Source organism: Lynx rufus, unplaced genomic scaffold (genome assembly GCF_022079265.1).
Source record: "Lynx rufus isolate CCGP_SWC_20201006 ecotype Redwood Valley unplaced genomic scaffold, mLynRuf1.p SCAF_10, whole genome shotgun sequence".
Lineage (NCBI taxonomy): Eukaryota > Metazoa > Chordata > Mammalia > Carnivora > Felidae > Lynx > Lynx rufus.
Window position 1 is genome coordinate 74,898,897 of NW_025814824.1, and position 26,642 is coordinate 74,925,538.

The 26,642-nt window shown below is 43.3% G+C and overlaps 1 protein-coding gene across 1 annotated transcript in view; it reads right to left on the reverse strand.

Annotated features, from left to right (window-relative positions):
• Window positions 1-2,035: 2,035 nt before the first annotated feature.
• TNFSF8 (TNF superfamily member 8) overlaps window positions 2,036-26,642 on the reverse strand; it is a 28,246-nt gene continuing 3,639 nt past the window's right edge. The window contains exons 2-4 of the mRNA XM_047068498.1: window positions 19,461-19,503; window positions 6,957-7,028; window positions 2,036-5,266 (exon numbers count right to left, since the gene is read on the reverse strand). Of these exons, the coding sequence (XP_046924454.1) occupies window positions 4,872-5,266; window positions 6,957-7,028; window positions 19,461-19,503 (510 nt within the window). The 3' untranslated portion in view covers window positions 2,036-4,871. The remainder of the gene's footprint in view (window positions 5,267-6,956; window positions 7,029-19,460; window positions 19,504-26,642) is intronic.

A 26,642-nucleotide genomic window follows, 5' to 3' on the forward strand; every position in this document is an offset into this window, starting at 1 on the left:
AACACCACTGTTTCAAACAGGAAACCACCATAATCAGGAAGCAGCTACTGCTGCCAGATCTAGAACCACTGCTAATCTGCAACAGACATGTCAGCAGAGTGGATGTTCCTGTCCCTACGCTCAGACTCACTGCACCCACCAACCTCATATCTGAACACCAGAGCCTCTGCAAATGCCACCTGCAGAAAACCCAACACTTCCACAGAAGAGGGCTTGCTAGAAAAGAGGACAATGTTCTAAAATCTTGTCCATCTTGGACTAAACTCTTCTAGAACCCAAGCTGCAATAGAATTAGCAAAGTGTATTTTGAACCTTCCAACTTGTGGAGCAGGGAAAGTCACACTACAACAGCATTTGTAGACTGTGGGTTGTGACTCATGACAGCATCATCAAATCTATTCAGGTGGTCACAACAAGATTTTTTTTTCTTAGTCATGAGCAGTTAGGGTAAGTATTGCTTAATGTATCCTTGGTCTTAGAGTTGTGTGTGTGTGTACACATTTTTGTTTGCAGAGTAGAGCATTTCTTCTCCTGAGTCATGGTAAACACACTTGAAAGCCACTACACTAGATGTGGAGTGCCAATCTTCCATTGTAAGGTCTCAGAAATAACTAATGGGTAGGCCCAGTGGCTACTGAATATGTGGGGTTGAATTTTAGGAGCAAAGCAAAGCTGGAGAGACCAATTATGCAGTCATTGGCAAGAAGATGCCATTGAAACCAGGGGGAGTTGATTAAGCCATGCAGGGAGATAGCATGGAGTGTGAAGAGAAAAGAGGTCTGGAATAGACCACAAGCAATATGGACATTTGGTCTTGGGGGAGAATTTTCCTCCTGGGGTTGTGCTCATCCTTCATGCTTTCTGGTGTTTTTTATTTACTCTCTAGAGAAAGAACTGGATCCAGGGAAGCTCCAGAGTGCCTTGTGACCCCATGTTAATTGGAGCTGATTCTGTAGCAGCCTGGTGGAGCCATGGCTCATACCATGCTGGGTCACGAACCAGCACCTGGCATGGGGTCCTAGGAGCATACCACACTGGCATTCAGGAATTGTGTGTGGAATGGATGTTCAGAGCACAGAAGTTCTAGGAAAGATGGAAAGAGCTTTTTAGATTCCAAAGCTCCAGCTCGTGAGCTGTGACCACAGACGGGTCTAACCTCATCAGTCAAGGTTGACTCAGTAGTGTCAGGGTACTATTTATAATTTTCAAAGAGTATTTTTGCTATATAGAAGAATAGAAGGAGCTGTTCAGGGAGATATGTTCATTGTAGCAATATCAAGAGGCAAACTAAATGTTCATCCATAGAAACATGGACCACCTGGCATAGTCAAACAATGAAATAGGATAAAGCAGTTAAATAGGTGAGCCAGATCTACGTGTGTCAATCTGTATAAATATCAAAAAGTTAACATTACATGAAAAATTTCAAGTCACATAATGTAATATGAAGTATGATATCATTTATTAAAAATTTTAAAGCCACATAAAATTGTACTATACATACTTATGGGAAAAAAAACTAAAAAATTATGTAAGTGAAGGGGGTGTGCAAACTTCTGGGCAGTGGCTCTCTTGGGGGAGGCTACAGGGAAATGGATGGAGGAATGAGACTTTGTTCTATCTGCAGTGTTTTCTTTTTAAAAAGAAGCAGAAGCAAATATGGCAAAATATTAATAGTTATTAAATAAGCAGTGAGGCATTGGAAGAAATTATTTTCTGTTCTTTTCATAATTAAAAATAAATACAAGTGTATATACATTTTGCAATGCCCAGAGCAAGAATCAAGCTTCCTCCCCTGACAACAGGTTAAGCAGGTGACCTGTAAAACAACTACTAGAGCACACACACACACACACACACACACGTGTATATAAAACACACACATATATAACACAAACATGTGTATATATAATACACATACATACACATATGTGTACATGTATACATACATTATACACACACATATATACACACATGCATAACTTCAAATTAAAACAGTAAGCTTTTAATTTTTAAATTATTTCTTCAGTTTCTGAGAGATTATACTTTTCTATATGGGACCCTGACCTTTTTCTGTGATTTGACCATGAATCTACAGACTATCTGTGTCTCATTTTGAATGATGATCCTGGAGGATCCAAGTGGTGCAAAGAAGAACAAAGGAAGTCCCTGAATGCTGGGGACCACCATGGTGGAGGGCTGGAAAGATATGACCTGAGGAATTACAGAAAGACTACAGGACAAAGCCAATAAAGGCTGGTGGGAAATAATGGAGAGGGGAGTCAGGAGGCTGGGCTCAGCTGCTAGCTCAAATCCCAGCTCTGCTGCTAACCACATGTGAGGACTTGATGTCTCTGCCCTCTAGTGGGCTTGCATTCAAACTTTGGCTTAGCTCATCTCTCAGGATTTTTTCCAGAGACGACAGGGACTGACTTCTCAATCCTCTTAACTTAAGGGCTTTGTCCCCCCATGCCAGAATAATCAGTGGTATTCCAGGGATTCTGGAAGGCTCCCTTGTTTGGTAAATTCTACCCAATTTCCTTCAGTATTTCCTCCCTCTACAGATTGTTCCTATCAACCCTCCTGGGCGTGCTGTGCCCTCCTCTGAGCCAACCTTTGTGTGACTGGGGAATTTAAGAGGGAACTGGGGTAAGTTGAGGAGGCATCAGTGGGTGATAGACAGACTGGGTGAAGAAAAAGTTACCAAACTTTTTGGAGAAAGAAAGTCTTATAAATTTCTCAAGGGTAGGAACACATCTACACTGATAGTTTCTTATCAACTCACACATCATCCTTCTATACAAGTTCCGCATGTATACTGTGTGTGTGTGTGTGTGTGTGTGTGTGTGTGTGAGCTCCAGTTGGGTTTTGCCCAAGGGGACATATGTTTCGGGTAGCTTGGGTTCCCAGTTAGAGAAATTATTTATTTTATTTGCATAGATACTACCACATTCCCAAGGGCTGGTTAACCCTCAAAGAGTAAGAGAATCTAGTTTTAAACTTTCCAGGTTATCCACTCCCTATTATTTTCAGTTGAGTTGTTAATGATTACCTTTTTTTTTCTGTCTTGCTACAGAACTGCTTTAAATGTCCTGTGTCTTCAGCTGTTGGCTTTCAGAGCATTGCTTGACAGAGATTGAGAGTAGGAATCACTCAAGTGCAAAAGTCAGGTGTTTCTGCTCAGAGAAGGAATGGGATTCTTTCTGAAGTTTGAGTATGAGACAGTAGAAAATTTCCTTAGTTTATACAAGTTTAGATTGGAGATACCTTTTCAAGAATGCATGAGTTGGCTTAAACAAGGTTCATTTGTCCTTCTGAGTTAGAGTATAACTCAAATGCCACATACCCCCTTACTTGTTAGTTTTGGGTCCTCGAAACCTGTCTCTGTGTTTACAACATACTTGGCTTGCTCAATTCAAAACTTCTAATGCCCACTCCTCCCAAAGAATCTACTCATAGAAAGTGTTATGAGAAATGTAGACTTTACTGAATATTTCATAGAGGAGGCCGAAGAGGAGGTTAACATACTATGCTGCTCAGCAAATGACTTAAATTTTTTCCCTAGCTATTTTGTTTTTCCAAGTCCTTCTCATCCATACCAACAAGACTGGGTCTTTTTTTTTTCTTTCTTCTTTTACACTTTTTTCTAGTCTTTCTCTGCCAAATGCACCCGACTTCCTACATTTTTCTTTTCCCTCCTCTTTTTTTGAGAAAAATGCAAATTTTGCTCCAGTCTTTGGCATGGCAGTTAAGGGTCCCTTTTTTCTTCTGAAGCATAAATTCTGAGGATTTATACTTCAAGCTGAATGGTCCTTCTTTCAAACAGATAAGGTGCTCCTTGGAAATGATGGATGGATGTAAAGGTAGGTTGATGGAGCTAGACAAATCTCATGGTTACCCAACTCAGGAGAGGAGTTTACCATTGTTCAGAAGTCCTTCTCACCATTTACAGGGCCATAATCATTTATCAACAACACTTTGGGGCCTTAATAATCCTCCACCGAAATGGTTCCCTAAGAGAGATCATGTGAGAAATGACGGCAGCTATTGCCTGACCAAATGGCTGCATCACCATGACCACTGCACACTGATGGAGCATTTGCAGAATGCACAGCCCTTCCCCACAAGAAACAAAAGGTGTCTGCTATTGACTTACTGTCAATCTTAACTTGAATGGAGTTAAGCCTGGTCAGGTGGTTTTCCAAATACCAGGAGGCCTCTTAGATTCAGGATGGTCAGTTGGGCAGTCCTTTCTTTTATACATTTTAGATCCCACTGTTCACATCATTTGGCAAGGTACCCTGAGTCTTGTCCCCAAATTCTGACTGTGCTGAGGTGACATGCAGCCAGATACTACTGGTATCATTGGACTTATATTGGTGTGAGGGCCTTTCCTTTGGTTACGGGGCTTCTAGAACACTGCTTGGGATCTTAGTTCACAGGTCTGGGATGAGAGATCCTGGTCTTCTGAGATGGTAGAGACTTTGGATAGATTCAAATCCAGCCCCTTCACTTCTCAGACATGGATCCAGAGTTCCAGGGAGGGGAAAGGAATAGCTCCAGGTCATACAGTGAGTTAGTGATTGGGCCAGGGCATGAATCCATCCCTTCTGATACCTATGTGGGGCTTTTCCCACCACACTGCCTTGCTTCCCTGCCTTCTATTTGAAAGATACTTCATTCAAAACTGTTCTTTTTTTTTTTTTAACCCTGGAGCTGTATCTTCCCAAGAGACAAGAAGGAGAAGCGTGTTATTTAATACCCTTTGTGGTTTTAGTCTTGGTCTTGAGTTTTCTTTTTGCCCAAGTGTTTGATGGATGAATACTGTATGGTAGAGAGTTGCTTTCTTCCTGAAGGCCAGGAGAAATGGTTCAGTCTAAACTACTATATAAGAAGATGGACAACACATTCTCAAGAGGAAAGGTGTTTGTATCCACATACTGGAATTTATCCACTTTGACTGATATGGTGGTATTGACCTGCAGATGCTCCAGCAAGAACTGAGAGAGATTTTGGTATATGTTTTTGTTTTGCACTCCAGATTCACACACTGTCACCAGCGCCTGCTTTTTGACATCTTTGTTGATGAGAAGCTCCAACTTTAGGTCAACAGAATGTTCTGGGCATTTCACGAGAAATTGCAGTTGGCAAATGATGAAGTACCAACCTGGGAACTGGATTACCAGATTCCCATCCTGATAGCTGACTCCATGGACAATGCCATCTTTGTTCCAAGACAACTTGGATTTGTTTATATGCTTTGACACTAGAAAGAGAAGGATAAGAAGACAGAATTATTGGGCATATTTCAGGGGCAGATTGGAAATGTGAAGTTTTTATTCAAGGTTTCCCATTTGAGACTCGTGTTTTCTATAGTATTGCCTGCTGTTCCAACCATCTGGAATATCTTACATGTTACTCATCCTAGGCACTGCTTAACATTCAAGGGACAGGTGCAAAACACCCCTCTTCCTTTTTCTCTAATGCTTAAAGCTGAAGGGTCAGAATATACATGGTAATGGACTGCTACCTCTTATAGAATCATTTTCCACTTAATTATATATTATACTATATTACATTATATTATTATTATTATTACTATCTTTCCCTCTTGAGACTGTGAGCTCTTGTACTGTATTCCCCCATAAGTTCTGGACCATCATGTTGATTTATTCAATCAATCAATGAATGCTTCATCAATAAGGGAGTACTATTTGGTAGACATTGCATAAAGTATCTGAGATATGATATTTAGTTTTTTTCAATTAGTAACCAATTCAGGCATCAAGTGTCCAGCAGAACTGCAGTCTGTTGATTTTCATATTAAGATGTGTCCTTAACAACTCATTGTCTGAATTTTTTAATGTATTCCTCTCTTTAAAAGGGCAGCCAAACATAATTGTATAGATCACACAAGTGTACAATAAGGGGCTCTTCCCAGCTGGGATTTATAGAAAAGCAGATGATGTGGCAGACATTTTCGTGTGGAAAGCCAAGTCTCTCTGAGTCCTAACAAGTGAAAATCAGCACTGATTAGTCAGGGTGCCTTTCAGAACTGGAAAGCTGGCATTCGTTTTAATTGCCTTCCCTTTAGACCTCATTGCGATTCAACTGAAGAGTGAGAACTAATCTAGCTGCAAAATTGAATTTTTAAAATGGGCAGAATGGCTATTCAGAGAATCTTGGCCATCCTCTCCATATCTCAGCTTTCGCAGTGTAAGTGCCTTGTATTGTTTCCTTTATAAGGGGCCTCTTACCTGATGCATGCTGCAATATGCAAATAGGCTATGTGCCAGCATGTTCATTAAGCTGTCAATCGGGGGACAAGGCAATTTTGTGGTTCCCTTGTGAATAAGTTGACAGAGGCAAAGACTAAAAGCCTGATTCTCTTTCATGAGGAAAAGTACTGTACAGTTGGCCCAAAACTTGTATGTGGCTGAATAGAGAGGGACCATGGGGGTGGGACACAAATGCCTTCAGAGGTCAGGTTGGTAATGCAAAATTGGGAAGGAGGCTGAGGAAGGAAGAGTCTTGTGAGTTCTCCCCTTTACCCCTAAGGCCTTTTTAAAATATATATTTTTAAATGTACATTTATTTATTTGAGAGAGAGAGAGAGCGAGCAGGTGAGGGGCAGATGGGGAGGGAGAGAGAGAATCCCAGGTAGGCTCTGCACTGTCAGTGCATAGAGCCCGATACAGGGCTCGACCTCATGAATAGTGAGATCATGACCTGAGTGGAGGCCAAGAGTCAGATGCTCAACTGACTGAGCCACCCAGGTTCCCCTCCCCCTAAGGCTTTTAAAATCAAATTATAAAAAATAGCATGCAGGCTATAGACCATATCTGCAGGTCATATTTAGCCATGGGCTTCTACTTGTGACCTCTGGGTTAGAGGTTTCAGAAAGGCCACAGGAAGTGGCCCTCATATGGATGGAGTTCCTAGATTCAGTTACTGACCTTGGAGGTAGGCCCATGACTTCTTGAATGGAGCCTTTTCCAGTATACATGAGATGTCTTCTGAGCAATTTCCTAAAAATAAGGAGATCACACATTAAATGTCTTACTCTACTCTGGGAACTGGAGACACCAAATCTTTTTTCATGACCCTTTGATAGAGACAATTAGTATTCTGTTTCCATTTGGAGGTCTAAAAGGAAACCTGTTTATTTATCATTTTTGCCACCAAGTACCTTAAGGTTATTTTCAATTGGTTGCTTCCACTTGGACATTTACAAAAGACTGGAAATTGGGGGAAGAAAACTAATATGACCTGAATTCCCCTAAGTGCCAGGTGCCATTCCTGTCGGTTTACATACTTCAATTCACTTAATCTTTGCAGCAACTCTATTAGAGTGGTATTATTGAGTACCTTTGACAGATGGAAAAAAGCCTGGGGGCCAGACAGATTAAGCACATTGTCCCACATCACTCAGCCAGGCAGGGATGGTCAGAATGATAAGACTGATAGTAATTACTGCTATCCTTCTTTTGAGAGTGCACCAGAAACTGGTCTGTGTACTTTTATATATTTCTGCTGATGTATTTCTCAGAATAACTCTGCAAGATTGATCCTGATGCCTAGACATAGTCAATGATACAAGGTCAAGGAGGTTAGTGATAACGTTGAGATTTATCCCCATGTTTGATTCCAGAGACCAGGTTTCCTCCTCAAAATCATTTGCTGGACAGTGGCAATAAACACATTCTTGTGCTCAATTTTAAGAGGATATAGGATTAAAGAGATCTAAGCAGGAAGCCTGCTATCTGGAGTTTCCTTGGCAGGGGAAAATGACAGTGTTTATGTCATCTTGGTATTTAAGAAATAAAAATATTTTTAATATATTCACTGGTGATGCTGGCTTAGCAGCTTCTTATTATAGAAACTATTTTATATGCAAAGAACCAAGTTATACATTTCCTGCAATGACTCATGAATTCAACGTACTCTGTATAAATTCCTTCTTGTCTTTGGATCTTGGTTTCCCGTCTATAAATCTGGGAGATCTAAGACCTGACACTGACCTCTTTTTGATGGTGTCTCTGGAGTGACCATTCATTCTGTCCATCAGAGACTAGATAGCCATGGGCCGGTTCAGTTGAAGCAGTCATACCCTGATGTGTTTGCTCCCTGGATCTCTGATTGGTATCTGTTGGGCTCACAATCTTTCAGGTTTCCCTCTCTGCCCCAGGCTTGAGGAAATCCCTTCTGGCCTCCTCATTTCCCCATGGAGCCTTGGAAAAGTTGAAAGTTAAGTGAAGAGTTCCCTCTGCTGTCTGAACAAGCTCACTGCCAACAACAACTCCCCCCTCACCCCTGCCACATCACCACAACCCCCAGAAAAGCAGGGAACAGTTTTCATCCTTGTCTGCCCTCAACCCATAAAGATGCTCTGGCCCAAAGGTCTCCTTGGTGATGAGGACTGGTAGGCCAGCTGCCATTCTTTTGATCCCACCTCTTACCTGTTTCCACCACAGCCCACACTCTTGAGGTGTTAGAATCAAAATTACAGTGTGAGGCCTGCTTATTTTCTAATGAACTGTGAATGGTGTTAAGGGTCCCTCTGGCCAGTATGTGGAACATCAAGTCAGAAAAAGTTGCAGTGAGGCATACCTGCCTGTGTCTCTTCTCTGCTTGAATCCCTTTCTGACTTTGCTGTGCCTGCAGGATCAGGGCCAAGATCCTCCACAGGAGTTCATGGTTCCTAGCATTCTGTCCCTGCATTTTCCAGTCTCACACCCCACCTTCCCTCTTTCCCTCAGACTCTCAATCCCAGTAGCAGTAGTAGACAAAATAACAGCTAGTACAAAATGAGTGCTGGCTATTTCCCAGGTACTCTGCTAAGTGTGTTACATTCTGTCTTTCACTTACTTCTCGCCACCACCCCATGAGAAAGGTACTACAATGATTTCTGTCCCGTATACAAGGAAGCCAAGGCTTTAAAAGGTTAATGACTTGTTCACATCTGCGCAGCTGGTCAGTGGTGGAGTGAGATTCAAACCTAGGCTGTCTGACTCTAACACCCAGGTAGATCGTTGATGACCGTACTGGTTAATTTGCCTCATCACCTGGAATCTCCCTTCACTGGAGTTTTACTCCTTATTTAATGCATAGCCTGGAAGTCATCTCTGACCTTCCCTGTTTGCCTATTTGCCTCCTCCATTAGACTGTGAACCCTCAGGGCAGAGACAGCTACTTATATATCCCCACTGCTCACCCCGAAGATGCTCTGTAAATGTTTGTTGAATTGAGTCATCTACTCTGTCCCTCTTACTTCCCTCCATGGATATCAGGTGAGTTCTGGCATGAGTGAGGTGAATGGGGATGCTTGGCTTGCTTTCCCCTTGGGGCTGGAATACCAACCTCATTCTCCCATAGTTCTTCAGGTGAGCTTAGATTAAATGGGAGGATAGAGACTCATTAAGGGACTCATGCCCTGGGCTTGGGCTGAGGCCAACACACATCATGAGAATCAGCATTACAAAAACAGGCTCTGCTCATTGGTCAGAGGCCCCCTCACATCATGTCACTTGCGGTGGCATCTATCAGGGAAACTTCTGTAAACAAGTGGCTGGAGAAGTACAAGTCTGGGCTGGCCTCTCACACATGCACGTTCTGTTTTTCCTTTCCCCTTCAGTCTTTGTGTGTTTGGTTGGTTGACCTCAGCTGTAATTCTGAGAAACCCAAGGATGGAAAAAAAAAACACACACACCTCATTCTGAAGCATTTGCATTTCCTGAAGTCAAAAGGCAAGGTGTATTTTAGTTTTTCTTTACGAATCTTTTACATGGCTTCCAACAAAAGGAAAAACATAGGCAACCCTCTTCAAGATTGGCATTGCTGGAGCCACCTGAATAAGGGGACTGGGAACAGGACACTGGGGAAGCTGTTGGTGGAAGGGGATTTTGAATGTGGAGAGGAGCCCAGAGGAAGGCAGCTCTTGGCCTTTTACTGTCAGCAGGAAGGCAGTGCAGCCTGCTCTGTGGGGGCCCAAACACTAAGGCTCCATGTGGAAGTTTGAAGAGATGATGCACTTGGCTAACAACAAACACTGTCCTTGTCCCTATTTCTCAGATAAGGCTATGGGAAGACCTTCTCTAAAGACACACACATCACATTGTAAATCACAGGGCTGGTAGCTCAAATATGTGACCAGTTAGTGCTGTTCAAAGACATGTTGGGCTGATTTGAGGGTCATGAGTGTCTTGTCAAGAGCCAGATGGACATTTCATGGGTCACCAGCCATGTGTCACCTTATGAGTCCATGATATGACTTTCTGTTTTGATTATGAAGACAAGAAGGAGTGACTTACAAACAGGTGGTGTTACCTGTAGTGGGAACCCTGTGATATCCCTGGAATTTTGAATGCTGAGAGAACATACCACTGTTTCATTTATTTCCTAGATGAATGTGATGTCTGGAGGGGTTTCGTGTGAAGAACTGACCACTCGGGTCGGAGAAATGAGAATTGTCTGTAAGTCATGGCTGAGTTGATGACCTGGGAGTTAGAATCTTGGAATTTCCTCTCTTTGGGCTCTACTGTCCTTAGCTAAGTGAAGAGCAGTATGGGTTTGATGATCTAGAAGGGCCCTTCTAGTTTATCCTTGCAAACTGTGTAGACTCTGCTATGCATGGCCAGGCTTGCTGCAGCAGGGAGAAATTCAGTCCCAGTTCTGGCTGTCTGTCTTTGTAGGCATGTTGCTCTACCCCATATAGGCAGCTATGTTCATACATTTAGATTTCCAAACACCTGCAGTGGTAGAACAGAACATTTCAGGTCTGGGTACAATCTTAAGTTATATACAGCCAGGATCTGTAAGGATTTGCATGGTTTGTAAAAATACAAGTTCCTTGAGAGGTCACTTGGTCCAGGCTTGGTAATCATATAATACATGTATTCCCCAATGTCACTCCCATGGTACACTTGTCCTAGGTCACTCCATGAGTTAATTACAGAGGCATAACCAGAGCCTGAGCATCTTACTCCTTCTGTGGAATATTCCCTCTTTCAAACAACTTAAGCACTCTGTAAATTTTTCTGAAGACCAAGGCCTTTAGATGGGCAAGATTTATAAGCCCAAGCTTGGCCTCCTCCAGGATCATGGAACTTTTTTGGACATTGTTTGGAAGCCTGGAGAGAAGTAAGTGCCAACGAAACCCTCTAGGCTAGTTTCACAGAAGACAGAGCTAGGGAGACAGAGATGTTGCTTAAGGTGGTTGAAAGGATCATGTTCTAGAAATCAGAATAATGGCAGCCTAAAGACTGGCCCACCCCCCCTCCCCTTGAGATCTCAAAATGTCAGACTTGAGAGGGCCATCTGGTGCCAACTTAACCAAGACCCTAGTTCTATGACTGGGGACATTGAACCCAGAGGAACTGAGGGTCTGGCCCAAGATGTCACCATAGATTAGTGGCAGAGCTGAGTCCAGAGCACGTCTCCTTACTCCTAGTCTAGGGCTATGTCCTCTGTTTATATGTCTTTCCATGGAAGAGTGAGGGTTAAATGTAGGAAGAAGTGGGTTTGCAGCCACTATACACACTGGACTAAAACTGAGGAAAAAGCTGGAGGTACTGGGAAAAGAGCACTGATGAGCTCCCTCTTGCAGAGGAATGCCAACAGGTGCCTTCAGGCCCATGTGCTGAACCCTGCCAAGCCATAAGTCAAAAGTCTTGAGGAGGCTTCCATCAAGATGTAACAAAGCCCAAGGTGGCAAAAGAAACCATGCCAACCATTCCAGCCAGATGGTATGTGGTCAGAGTGCCAGGCACCTTCCAGTTTGATATTAGGATGAGACAAACACAGTGCATCTCAAAAAGAGCATCTGGGCTCTAGTCAAGGCTTTTAACTGTCACCTTCCTTACTGACCCTCAGTTACTGCATCTGTAAAATCGGATGATAATAATCAACCCCAATGGCTGTTGCAAAGATGCAACGAGGGTCAAGTGGCCAGTGCAGCATGTGGCTTAGAGGAGACATTCAGGAAATGGTAGTCCCTTCCTCCCCTACTCCCCTTTTCCTGGTTATAGTAGACAGCTTAGCAATGCCACTTGGCAGAGTGAGCTGGCTGATGAAATGCTCATTAAAGCAAAGCTCATGGCATTAGATGGTGGATTGAAGTTTCTCAACTATGTGCATAAATGTTTGAGACCATCTGACACTTCCAGAAAAGCGTGTAGAATGCTCCTTCCATCTGTTGAAAATATTTTAAGCCTTCCAAGAAGGAGAGGCATTATCTTAATGACTGCATCTACCATGTCCTGGTAGTCCCTCCATCTGGCGGAATATCCAGGGGGGTCCCAACAGTGACATCTAGGGGAGAGTCTCTCCATTATCGGTACAATTTGGAATTGAAGTGGATCCTTAACCTATGGGTCATTTCAACTGGCTTTAACTTGACCATTTCCCTAATGCCACAAAGCCAACTAGTAGTGGAAAAGGTCCAAGATGGGTTATTTCTTAAACAGAGGACAACTAGATAACTCTGGATTTACAACATCATTTGGAGAATACTCATCCTGGCATGGCATGCTCTGTGTTAAGCCCATAAAGAGTGACCAGTAGACACAAATTGAGATCAAGCTGAAATCCATTTGAATTTCTTGACAGTTTTTTGGAATTTTGGTGTCTTTTTAATCCTGTGGCAGTATTTAAGCTAAACCTATCTGACTATCTGTGTGGGCTTCTTGGAATTCGCTTAATTTAAATGCAGGTGGAATTGATGTTATTGAGGTGTATTTAAGAAGCATCTTTAAAGTCTAGATTTTATTTATTTATTTTTTAAAAAAATTTTTTTTTTCAACGTTTATTTATTTTTGGGACAGAGAGAGACAGAGCATGAACGGGGGAGGGGCAGAGAGAGAGGGAGACACAGAATCGGAAACAGGCTCCAGGCTCTGAGCCATCAGCCCAGAGCCCGACGCGGGGCTCGAACTCACGGACCGCGAGATCGTGACCTGGCTGAAGTCGGACGCTTAACCGACTGCGCCACCCAGGCGCCCCTAAAGTCTAGATTTTAAAAGGCAAGGTGAGAGGTGCCTGGGTGGCTCAATCAGTTGAGCCTCCGACTTTGGCTCAGGTCATGATCCCGCGGTCCGTGGGTTTGAGCCCTGTGTGAAGCTACATGCTGACAGCTCAGAGTGTGGATCCTGCTTCAGATTCTGTATCTCCTTTGCTCTCTGTCCCTCCTCTGCTCATGCCTGTCTGTCTCTCTTAAAAATAAACATTATAAAAAATATTTTTAAAGGCAAGGTGAATCTGAAGTCACATGGTGAACTCTGCTAACATTTCAAATAACTTTAAAAACACCTCCTAGCTATTCTAGATGCAGAAGTATGACAGCATACTTAGGAAGTTAGGAAGTTAGACAGCACACTTAGGAACCCAAACAGGCTTGGGTTCAAATTCTACCTCGACTACTTTACTAAGTTGTGTGGCTTTGCATAAGTCGTTCAGCTTCCTTGAATTCTCCTCAAAGTGAGAATAATTACAATCTCCCTTTAAGAATTGCTGGAAGGTCAGACGAGATAATGCATAGCCATGAGCTTGGCGTTCACCGCCCAAGGGATGCTAGGTGATGGTTGGCTCCCGTTCCCTGGTCGAGGGCTTGCGCTGCCGGACTTGTAGAAATTCAAGCCAGCACAGGTGGCATCCATCCAGAGAGCTTGGATGGGCTATATCATCCAAGTCCTGCTTTCCCTCTCTCCTTCCTTACTTCCCTCTATCCCTCTTTCCTTCCTTTACTTCTTTTTCTTTCCTTTTCTCCTTCTCTGAAGTATTGGAAAGATGAGGATTTCCTCTAGATTTAGAGCCTTGTAATTTGTATGCACTAAATTCAAGCATAATTTTAATATGTTTCTTAGTGATGTGAATATTTTCCCCTCTTCTCTCCTCTTATTTCTACCCCTCTCCTCACCTCCCCTGGAACTCCTCTCTCCCCCCGCTCCCTTTTCTTGGTGGGAGGAGGTAGAGATTACATATAAGTTGCTTTAGCACTCTGGATTGCCTCTGCAGGATCCTATTCCACTTTATTCTGAGTGGCCCATTTTCTAGTTTATTTCTTGTAGACAGATTCCCGATCCCTGTTGTCTCCGCCTTGAGAAAAAGACAGTGTAAGAGTGGGTTTTGCGTGTGTTTAAAGTAAATGGAGGAGCAAATAGGATCTTTGAGGACTGTGGCTATCTGAAAAGCAATTTGCCCCCTGAGCAGAAGTGCCCCATCTTGCTGTGAAAAGTTAAAACAAAACCAAACAAAAAGGTACACCACAACTGCTGAATTGGGCAATTGAGAACCAGTTCAATCTATCTGATGGAAGTAAGGTCTCTGCTGTTTTCAGTCGTTCTGGGTGATGGGGGACGGTGCTGCTTCTCTACCTGCCTCTTTTGCTGCCAGTGTGGTGTCCTGGTGTGGCTGTGACCACCTGGATCACAGAGAGCCTTATGACATCAGGGACAGCTGGGGATCGGTGAGTAGCCAGCCTCCGTGATTTGGTTTCATTGCCCCCAAATGGGAGGTTTTTATTGTTTCTGTGGGTGGGTTCACTAGGTACAATTAAGGAGCCAAACTTACTTCATTTTTTTTTTTAAGGCCCACACCTCCTTTTTAGCAGAGGGAATGGGGAGGAGGGTAGTCTGCCAAACCATGTAAAATTGTAAGTTGTTAGAATGGTAAATAGTCAATTTGTCTAATTCCAGGAATGTCACCCTCAAAGTAAAATCCATGCCAGGGTCAGGTCATCTGGCTCTCTCCCCTCACTCCTGATATTTTCGACAACAGGAAACTCCAGCTCCCAAGAGGGAAAGTGTGTTGCTTCAAGTCCCCGGACTGGAATGTGGGTATTCCAAAGCCCAACCCTGTTCTCTGTCTTTGCCCATCTCCAGCTGGGGACAGGATTAAGGAGAGGGTATTCAGATGAGGGTGGGGAAGGCGCTAAAGGGGCTGTCAAGACCCACATGTGGTATATCCACTGTTTCCCCTTCCTCAGGGCCCCTAGGAACCTCTGGATATGAGGGGCCCATGACACTCACAGGAGAGGCCAACTTCTAACTGGAGGGTGTGGGGAGGGAAGGAATCCTCTGGGTCCCATATCATCTCAGCCACAAAGCTAGGGGTTCAAAATGGCTTGTAGATTCCCTGTCATGGGCTCTGTATGTCCCCCACCACTCCAGAGCTCCATAACAAACAGCTGTGGGAACAGGTGCCAAGGAAGCCATAGTGTTGGAAGGGAGCCCAACCTTAGAGAACCGGTAGGGGCACCGGAAGGAAGCACAGTGATGTTCTACTAAGCATCTGGCAATGTAATCCTGGGTAAGCAAAAGTGCAAGGTGAGGCATCCTGGATTTTGAGGTCTTGCCCCACTCCTCACTAGCTGTGCAATCTTAGGCGAGTAAACCGCTCTGTGCTCCAGATTCCATCCCTATAAAACAGGCATAGTAACATCCTTGGGGCATGTTGTGAGGACCGCCTGGTGAGTGGTGAAACACAGCCCTGTGCTTGGCACAAGGTGGGTGCCCCATCAGTGTCCACTGTTTTCACTCTGCCAGAGCCTCCTATGTATGTAGTGTGGGAATAAAAGAAAAACTGGTTGAAAAGTTGTCTACACAATTTCTCTGGTGTGGAAAGAACTGTCAGTTATATGTTGGGATATTGGGAAAGCCTGTGGCTGATACCAAGGTATCCAAAAACATTCTATAAAATAAAGGCAGAGTTTCTGAGGAGAAAAGGGGAGGGTGGAAGTGAAAACAGGAGGAAAAAACAGAAGGAAAGAAGGTTAGTACACAGGTGGTGGAGGGCTGAACCCCAGGGCGGGAAGCTGTCCCTTGAGAAATTCCCAGTGGCTGGAGTGGCAGAGGTCTCACAAGAACAGAGGGACCTAGTACTCAATGTGCATCATCTCTGTGATGGAAAGCACTGCCCCACCAACTTCTCTCTGTACCCTAAATGGTGTGGCAAACATAGTTATCCACAGAGGTGGGGTGCTGTTGGAACTGAAGGCAAAGGTGACTGTGTTGTGATTTGGGCAAATATGCCACATTACATGAGCATGTGTGAGATTCAAAATGCGGCAGGAGCAGAAAATTGGAACAAGAAATGAGGAGAAAAAGCCCAGAAGCCCAGGGCTCTCCCCAGAGCCCTACCTTGGTTCCTCACCCTAGTGAGATGGGACAGAGTAATTTTATTTGGGGATGAAAGAACAGAGTGGACTCTGTGTCCAAAGGACATAGGCCCAGCCAGGGGACAGACAAGGGTCGTGTTTGCTGTCCCATGTCACCCTCTTGGTGGCTCTGTGTGTGGCTTCTTATTAACTATTTTCTAGGTGAGAGGAGAAGGATGTGGGGCAAGGTTCTCCTCCCTGTGCTCCTCCTGGCCCACAGGAATGCGGCTTCCTGCTGAACCCCCAGAATGGTCCACTGTGTCCTAAGCACAGTGGAATCAGTGTGAGCTGGAACGCTGCTAGTGACCAATCTCCTGACTGGAATGGGAAGCTTGTGTTGGGACTCAGAAATCCCTTCATTACAAGGAGGCTTGATTTCCTGTGGTTAATATGTAGCTAAGTGTCACTGTGTGTTAAGATACCTTAGCCCTGCTTCCTAGGCTCTGGGCTGCTGCTGGTTTCCTGCTCATGATGTATGATTTGCATTAGCCGGCAGAGGGCATTCTGGAAAGTGTCTAGCTTCTGCCGTTGTCCACCCCAGTGACAAACCACATGCTACCTCTGGAGCTTCCTTCTAGGGGTTTCTGGGAGATGGCTCCCCCCTGCTGGATGTCTTGCAATGGCTTTTCAAAAGGAGAAAAGTGCTGCTTGTATCTGTTTAAGAGGGGCTTATTGGGGAAAGGAGGCTGTGGCTACAGATTTCCTCAAGATTATTGTTAGACTTTTTTCTTCTTCTATATTTATATACTGAATCAAAGCATCATGAAGTGTCAAAGCTGGAATGACCCGTTCATTTCATTTTAGCACATAGATACACAGAGATACACACATTTTAGCACACAGATGCCCAGAGATACACAGACTGCTGGGATGAAAATCAGTTCTGGAGCCCAAGTAATATGCTTTCCACCTCACCCTACTACTGTGTCTACAGTTTGCCAAGTGAAGAGAAATGTAGATGTGCATTATAAATAGGAGACATCCAGGGACCACACATAGCTGGTCACTAACATTTCATGGCCAAAGCACATCATACAGGGAACACAGAAGAGTCCTGGATTCTGATCCCTGCTCTGCCATCAGCTCCTTGGATGACCTTAAGTGAGTCACCTTGATGGCTTGGACCTCAGCTTCTCACCTGCAATATAGAAATACTAACCCCCGTGTGGTTTGCTCACAGGAGTGAGGCTAAATCAGTCCAGGGGAGGCATGGGAAGATCTTTAACAAAAGTTTCATAGCCCTGGTGGGGATTATTATTATCATTTCTAAAATCTGGTTGCAGAAATATGGAATTGTCAGCTGAGGGTGGTTTTGGATTAGTGTATATTCTGACACAGTGATGGCCAAGATAAGAAGGGATTTGATAAGTGACCTAGTCCATGGCTCCCACAATTTTGTGTTTCATGGACCAAAGAATATTACCCCCAAATGAAAATTCAGTGACCAATGTAGACAGCTTTTGATTTTATCTATTCTGCCCACTAAAACAAAACAAAATAACTCAACTTGCATCCATATCAGCTTTGTATTGTATAAGAAAGGACATTTTAATGCTTTAGGGAAGGATGTACTCTTAGAGAAAATAGTGCCCCTTACATTAAAAATAGTTGGCTATGAGAAAAAGGGGCTACCTTGTCCTTCTTCTTCCTATTTCACTCTGGACTGGTGAAAAACATCATAGGGACAAAACCAGCAGTTAGAGCCCCCTGTGCTTGGCAAACCCATGATGGGCAGTGCTCTACAGGTGCAGAAACCAAGATCCAGAATGGTTGAGGTCCCATTGCCTAATCAATACTATCCTCATCATTGAAGTATGTTCCTGTTACAGATAACTTCTCTCTCTCAAGAAATGAGAAATTCTGGTCTTCCTTAGAGGATCCGGGTAGATGTGGTGGTGGGATGGTGGGAGCAGAGAAGGAAAAATGACACTGAGTCAGTGTGCCTGGTTTTTTGTTTTTGTTTTTGTTTTTTTGTTTTTTTTTTTTGGCAAGGCTCCATGAGAGCATGCATTACATGTTCTGATGCCAAAGCCTGTGCTGTTTCCGTAACAGGGTCCCAAACTCTGGTCTGCGGGTCAAATCCAGCCTAGCACCTCATTCTGTAAATAAAGTTTTATGGCCCCACAACTCTCTGCTCATTTGTACAGTCTATGGCTGCTTCTGCACTACAGAGGCAATAGGCGAGTTGTGGTCACTTGCGAAGTAATTCCAGCCAAGGTTAACTTATTGTTGACAAAGCTATAATTATTAGTCTTCCTTGAAAGGTCCAGAATGCTTGTCTGTTTGGGGCACTTTCTTCTATTGTCTAAATTTCTCTGTGACAGATAGAAGGAAGGGCATGACTGAGGCATCCTAAACCAAACTCCTAGTGGGATGGTGTTGGGATTTGGGGCTGTGTTCACACACTTGTGTTCTCTCATCCCACGGATGCTCTGGTGTCTCTAGCTAGGTGCCTATGTTGTCCCACCCTTTCTCTTTTACCTTTTTTTTCTGATCTGTCTGGTTATCCAGCTGTAGTTACTATCTAGGTTCTAGAGTTTACAGAACTGAGATGGGTTCATGTTCTGGGGTGGATAAAACATTGGATGAAAGATGAGGACATCGGGGTTCTGGGTTTGGCTCCAAATGACCTTGGATATGACACTTCACTGGGTCTTACTTTTCCTCTTCTGTGCAAGCAAAATGTTTGCCTGATGATCTCAAAGCTTTTCATCCTCAATGTTAAGCTAACTCTGGGACTCATAGAGACAATGCATTGATTAGTGACTTCAATGATAGGAAACATATGGGGTGAGGAGAAAGTCTATTTTTACAATCCTACCTTCATTATGCATTTTGGCTACTACCAGTTATTTAATGATTACTATATGCCAGTAGCCACCACAAGCAATTTATGGATGAGATCTGATTGGCTTCTCTAATACTTTCATGAGGTAGATATTATTATTCCCATGTTATAGATGAAAAGCTAAGGTTCCCAGTGAGATGTAGAGCCAAGATCCATACCCACACTTGTCTGACTCCAGATATCAAGCTCTTAACACAACACTGCTTTGCATTCCTATCCATGTCCACGTGATAGTCTAGGTCACCGGTAGAACTTTCATTAGTGGGAGAGCTGTAGGCACCAGACTGCCAAACAGAGGCTGCTGGGATGACTCCAGATGCACCAGCTCAGATCTGAGCAGCCTCCACCTTTGCCTCCACCCACTTTTCTGTTGGGCAATATTATGATGCTTCTGGTTGTTACTCCACTATGATGTCACATGGATGATTCACTACATATTTACTCCTAATTCCAAGGTCTTACCTCCTTTAAGGGGGAATTTTCCAGGTGGGTTGGGAATGGAATCCTGGAAGAGAAGAAAGAAAAAGAGAGGCAGTGTGAGATTGTCATTCAATGGAAAGAACTTATCTTTTTCTTTTCCGTTCTGGTCCTCAAAGTGCTGTGCAATTTAGAATTTGTGTTCCACTTGACTCTTGAGTTAAAAAAAAATTAATTCACAGGCCTAATTTACATTGAAAACTCACCCATTTGCTTGATAGCTTGCCTACTAGAAACGCAAGGTGAGGCCAGGGTTTACTGTCCACATTTCACAGGTGAGGAAGTCGGGGCTGAGCAGGGTAAAATGAAAAGTTTATGGCAGGTCAGGATCCAGAATCTGTAACTCATCACCCTGTCCAGGGCTTTTGTTTTCACCTCTGCATTTGATATTTTCCCCCCTTTGGTCAACAAAAGAACAAGCAAGTCTAATGTATAAATACATGTGGGTTTTTTTCCGTATTTGATTCATCAAATAGTGAAAGTATGCTGTAAACATACCTTGGAAGGTACATCTCTATATTTCCTGTGGTTGGAAATTCTGAATTAATTGAATGTTTATATGCCAAGCATTGTGATGATACCATAAATAATTAAATTGGTTCCCTGCCCTCATGACTTTATTATAAATTTATACATGATTATAATATCCAAATATTTATAATGATAGAACAAAGCAAACACATAGGAATATTATATATTTATAAATTCACATTATATTTTGGATTATTTATTGTATAATAAACATAAATATATACATAAATATTTATACAGGTAAGTAAGAGGTTGATAGAAGCAGGTTGTGTTCTGAAGGAGGGGTCCTCCAACCTGGGGGAATGGAGGGAATGATAGGGAGTTCTTGTTGGGGTGCTCTGAGCAAGCAGAGAACAGAAGCAGAGGGGCAAAATTTTTCACCCCTAATAAATTCCTTAGAGACTGACATTCCCACCCTAGGCTCTCTCCCCGCCCCTCTCACCCATGGAGCCACACCTCAGGTGTCTTGCCAAGAAGGTATAAGGTATCTTATTTCTCTTTTGAACTGTCAGGGTGGGGGTCTCCTGTAGTGCACTGGACTGAAATATTAATACAGACCTACAGAAGTGTGACATTGACATGGGTGAAAATAACTCCCCAACCTTGTCCAGAGAAAGAAGTTAGCAGCTGTGCACATCTTACTTCCTTAGTGTTCTGTCTGAACAACTAGGACTATCTGGAGTTTCCCTTTTATTCCATCATTTCCCTGGAGGTGCTGTCCTTTGCCTTCCACTGATGGCTCATTTTCTGATACATGGATCTCTTCTCCATTCCAAGTGGGTTGTAGTGAGTGGAGGAAGACTCCTGAAGGCAAAGCCCTGGCATAGCCCTTATTTGGAGATGGCAGAAGTCAGTGTAAACTTTTGGGCTTCAGCTTTTCAGGGCAAAGGAAGTGAACTTGGCTTGGAATAGCCTTCCTTCTCGGCTCTAATAGTCTATTATTTTAGTGCTTTAGTTGAAAGCTCTTAACCTAAGTAACAATAGTACATTTGTGGTCTCTCATAAATTATGCGTGCAGTTCATAGGAAAACCTGACATCACAAAATTCCCCTCTGTTGCCTCTTCAAGGTTGCAAATAACATTTCGAAATCTAATGAACAGCCAATTTACTACCAAGCATGTTCATCAATTAGTGTGATGTGCAAATGCACAAAGAAGAACATCTACATTGAAATGCAATGCTAAGATAGTTGAATTTCTTGGCCATCCAGGAAAGTATCCAGGGACAGTGAGAGAAGGCTGGCATAGTAGAACCATTGGGGCCATTTCCAGACTCTGCGAGTAGTCCGGGAAATACCAGAGAGTCATACATTCAGCACATGTTGAATGAACACCTGATCTGGTGTGTGCCAGGAACTATGTTAGTCACTTGAAGACATCCTGTGGATTTTATGGCTTAGTCATTAAAGCAGTCACTTAAAATATCCAAATAAATATATAATTGAACTGCAAGTTGAGGCAAGGGCTGTGAAGGAAGAGTGTTTCAAGATAACCCTTCTCAAACCTTAATGAGTATGTGAATCACCTGGAGAGCTGGTTAAAATGCAGATTCTGATACAGTGGGTTTGGCTGTAGTCTGTAGTTCTGACAAACTCCCAGGTGATGCTGAGGCTCCTGATCCACAGAACACACTTCACGTACATAACAAGGTTGTAAGAGATAATATCTGGGGGGAGGACCTCATTCATATGAGGGTCAGAGGAGGCCTCTGTCTGTCACTTGAGGGCTTTCTGGTTTCCTAACTTTATGCAGGAGAATGTCAAAAATAGCACATCTCTGTATAAGAAAGAATCTTGTTGCTTAAACCTTCACCCAGGGCCGAGGGCATCCAAGACAGAAGTATGATTATTCCTATTTTGGAGAGCTCCTGGGATGAGGTCTCTATAGCTCTCCTGGCTGCCCATGGTAGAAAATATCAGAGAAGCAGAGCCAGAAGCGAACCCAGACATCTTTCAGTCCATCCAGTTAATTTAATAGAAAAAGAAATTGAAATACTCATGAGTCAGAGGCAGATCTTGGGTTGAAATTTTCTGGTGTTCTTTCCACTGCCCCGAGAGAGATGCTAGCTTCAGAAGCTACGGATGGAGATGCTCATTCTCCCCTACACTCCCCTCCCTTTAGCAATCCTTGCCGTAGAACGGCAAGGTGTAAAGAGATGGTGACTTTTATAATTTGCTGAGAGTTGTTTATGCCCTTGGCATGATCTAGTGCTGTCCACCAACTCCTCTTTGGCAAAGATGACTCTCAGTCCTAGAATTCTCTCCCAAATCTTGTCTGGTGTTCTGGGTCCTGGCTGGGGAAATGTGGCCCATCTTGCCCAGCGACTTGCCTTTCAGGTCAATAGCACATAGGCTGGACATAGACATAAGCTAATGGACCCTCCCAGGCTGTCATTCTCAGCTCCATTGAGTAGCTCAGAAAACTTTATCTCCATGGTTACCAACCAGTTACACTTCTTTCACTGTACTTCTTTCTTTGTTTCTTTGTTTGTTTCTTTTAATGTTTATTTATTTTTGAAGGAGAGAGAGACAGAGCGTGAGCAGGGGAGGAGCAGAGAGAGAGGGAGACACAGAATCCGAAGCAGGCTCCAGGCTCTGAGCTGTCATCACAGAGCCCAATGCAGGGCTCAAACCCACAAGCTGTGAGATCATGACCTGAGCCAAAATTGGACGCTCAACCGACTGAGCCACCCAGGCACCCCTCTTTCATTGTACTTCTTTAGTTTCAGACTCCAGGTATCTGATTAGTATTTCCAACAATGTTTCTGTGGACGGAGGGAGGAATGGTCATGTTTAATCTGCTTGTCCCCAGGTGAAATGACCCAATCTCAATCATGTTCCCTGCCTATGACTCTTTTTCCCTGTTTCCTTTTATTATTGTGATTAGAGGGCTAATCACCCTCTCCTTTACTGGGTTGTTGCAGACACAATAAGATACTATATAAAAAAATGTTGGCAAGTACTCGAAAATGATAGCTATTTTGGATCTTCTGATCCTGATGATGTGCTTAATTTTCCCCAATACCTTGAAAGGCTCATTTTTTTCATGAATAATGCTGCACAGAGGCAGGCAGATACCAAATGTGCTTTTGATTAAAGATGTCCTCTCTGATTAAAAATGGCTCAAGGCAACTAATATTTGGATATGCTGGGGAGATTCCATATCCCCTTCTTTACTGGCCTCACATTGTCTTGTAAGATGGGCCCTGGAGATTTTTTTTTCAGGAATGTCTCCTTTACTTTCAAGCTAGCATGAGTAAGCACTTCATGAAGGTGTTTGGTCCTCCAGGGCTAATGCTTTCCATGTGTTTTTTCATTTGGTCTTTACCCAAGAGTTAGTGATTGATGAAGTCTTAGAGAAGTGACTTAATGATTTCGGAAGGTTCTACAAATGGTGAAGAGCAGGGAAAAGAGTCAAATCAAGTGTGTTGACTTGGAAGGCAATGCTCTTTAATACCATACTATGCTGCCTTTCTAGGATAGGACAAGATGAAGCCAGGGCAGCAAATTCTCCTGAGAGTCAATGAGAAAGTAGATGCAGGTCATGGAAAGTCCTCAGGAGAAAGACGATTTTGGGAGGCAGTGTTTGTTTTGGTATGGGTAGTATAAGTGGGAACTGGACCAGAGTGGCTTAAAGCAGTGTTTTTTTGCCTGAGGGATCTTGTTAAAATGCTGACTCTGGTTCTGGGATGGACCCTTAGGTTTTTCATTTTTAATAAGCTTTTAGATGATGCCAGTGCTCCTGGGCTGTGGACCACACTTTGAGTAGCAAGGGCTTAAAGACATTACTCAACAGGCAATCAGAACACCTGAGGTCTTCCTTCCCCAAGGAATGGAGAATGGCCATGGGAAGCTGGGCTCACACATGGGTTTAGGAAATCTTCCTTGTCTGCTGATGGACGTAGCATCCTACTCTCTTATCTACTTCTATCCATGCTTCTTGCCAGCTACCTCTTTTTCCTGCTGTTCTCCTGTGCAGTGTGGGCTGACTTCTGTTCTGGCCCTGCCACTCCTCTCCTGAAACCTGGGCTTGCCTTCCTCTGGGCTGTGCCTCTGCTCATTCTTTTGCGTCACCTGGAAAGCCCTGCCCCAGCTCCACCTGCCACCATCCTTCCAGTGGAGAACTCTTGTTTACTGAAGAATGCCAGTTAATAAATACGGAAAGAATGATAAAATTAGGCAACCATCATTCTTCAACCCTCAGTGCATTCCCTGATTTAGACAAGGATCATCAAGGATGCCCAAACTGCTGAGTGAAAGATATTTATAGGTCTTTAAAGTATCACCTCATAGATTACTTATTAATAAGAAGGAAAAAGGTGTTCACCAGTGGGCACCACCTTAAGGAATTAAACATCATCACCAATAATGGGACAACTTAACGTGCCTCTAGGCATGCCACAATAAGAAGTATGTAACACTGCCTACAAACTATTGTTTATTGTACTAAAGTTTAATCTGAATGTAATTATGGCAAACACTAAGACAAATCTGAAACTTGGCCAATTCTACAAGCTTACTGGCCTGGACCCTTTGAAAAGGTCAATGTCCTGAGAAACAAACAACAAAGCACAGGGGGGATTGCTACATGATTGCTTCTCAAACTTTAGTGTGCATATGAGCTTGTTAAAAAGCAGGTTTTGATTTAGTTGGTTTAGAATGGGGCCTGAGATTCTGCATTTCCAACAAGCAGGGATCACCTGCTTGTTTAAGGGATCACCCTTTAAACAGCAATGTTCTAGAGTGAAAAAAACATAACCAAATGTGGTGTGTGACCTGAGTATGGATTTAGGATCCCCCAAACAAAACAAGGCACAACTGCTGTAAAAGATATTTTTGGACAAGGGTGGGGCATTGATATATGGACTGTGCATTATTATTAGATGGTATCTCTAAGTTGACATTGACTCTCTTGGCTGTGATAATGGCATTGCAGTAAGGAGGAGATGGGTGCCGAGACATGTGCAGGTAAAAGGCCACACTGTCTGCACCTTACTATCATACATCTAAAAAGAACACAAATAGGGCAAAATGTTAACATGGCCAATTTAGGTGAAAGGTTATATGGGTGTTAAAGAGGTTCAGCTTCCGTTCTAGCTCTTCTGCAAGCCACGCCCTCATCCCAAGCAGAAACACTTCCTCTCCTTCTATCTATGGCCTTCTGTGCCACTCTGCCCTGAACTCAAGCTCTTGGGTGTTTGGGCCTCATTTAGAGAACTCCAAGGAAACCAGGGTCCTGCCCTGTCCACTTGGGTCCTCCCCTACCCAACCCTAGCACAGGGCTTGCCCCTTAGAAGATTTCCAGTGGATTTTTTTAATTGACAAATTGAATGCATTGGAGAGAGTATCAGGGGTAGAGAGAAACATCATGGATCATTTCAACTCATCCCTATATTGTATCTGAACATAAAAGCAAACCAAAAAACCATACCACTGCCACCAGCAATCACTACTCCTAACCAGACGCTCAGTCCACTCTTGGTGGGCAGGTAGAGTGGTTTTGGGAGGATACATTAAAAAAGAAAAGAAAAGAAAAGAAATAGGGCACCTGGGTGGCTCAGTCTGTTAAGCACCCATCTTCAGCTCAGGTCATGATCTCGCAGTTTATGAGTTTGAGACCCACGTTGGGCTCTGTGCTGACAGCTCAGAGCTTGGAACCTACTTCTGATTCTGTGTCTCCTTCTCTCTCTGCCCCTCCTCCCACTTGTGCACATGCTCTCTCTCTCTCTTTCTGAAAAATAAATAAAAACATTTTTAAAAATTTTTAAAAAGTATCTTTACTTATAAAGGGAAAGGAGGCAGCTACTTTCTCTTCTTTCTAGAAAGGGTCTCCTTAAAAACCCGAAGATCCTGACCCCTTGTTCTAACCTTTAGAATGTAAATAAATCACTTCAGGGACTGGATAAGTCCAGTCTCCAGGTTTATAGAGATAGCCCTTAGATTGAAGACTTCAGAACCTTTTGAAATGACACCTCTGTCAACCTTGTAGCCTATCTTCTTATATAACCTTTTGTCTCTGGAGGAGATAAGATCAATTTTATTGGTTTTTTTTTTCATTTGCTTTGCTATATAAATTGTGTAACAGTTCATCCTGAGGTATGCATGTACTCTGTTGTGTTTACTTAATAATGAATCCGTTTTCAGGGCACCTAGGTGGCTCAGTCAATTAAGCGTCCAACTTCAGCTCAGCTCATGATCTCATGGTCTGTGAGTTCAAGCTCCACGTCGGGCTCTGTGCTGACAGCTCAGAGCCTGGAGCCTACTTCAGATTCTGTCTCTCTCTCTCTCTCTCTCTCTCTCTGTCTCTGCATCTCCCCCACTCACACTCTGTCTCTCAAAAATGAATAAATGTTAAAAAAAATTTTTTAAAGCAGTTTTCTGTCTTCCCATATGGATGTCAATAGGTGTCTCCTTGTTGGTAGGACTTTTACTTCTTCAAGAGTATATTGGTACAATATCTTTTGAGGCTGACTGACAGTATCTATTGAAGTGGAAAATACACATTCTATTCTCATCACTAGGAATTTATCCCACAGATATTCTTGCAGACGTGCACAGTGAGTAACACTTCTAGAGAAAAACATTAAGTGTCCTTCACTAGACACAGATAAAATAGATTATGAAGCAGTCATACAAT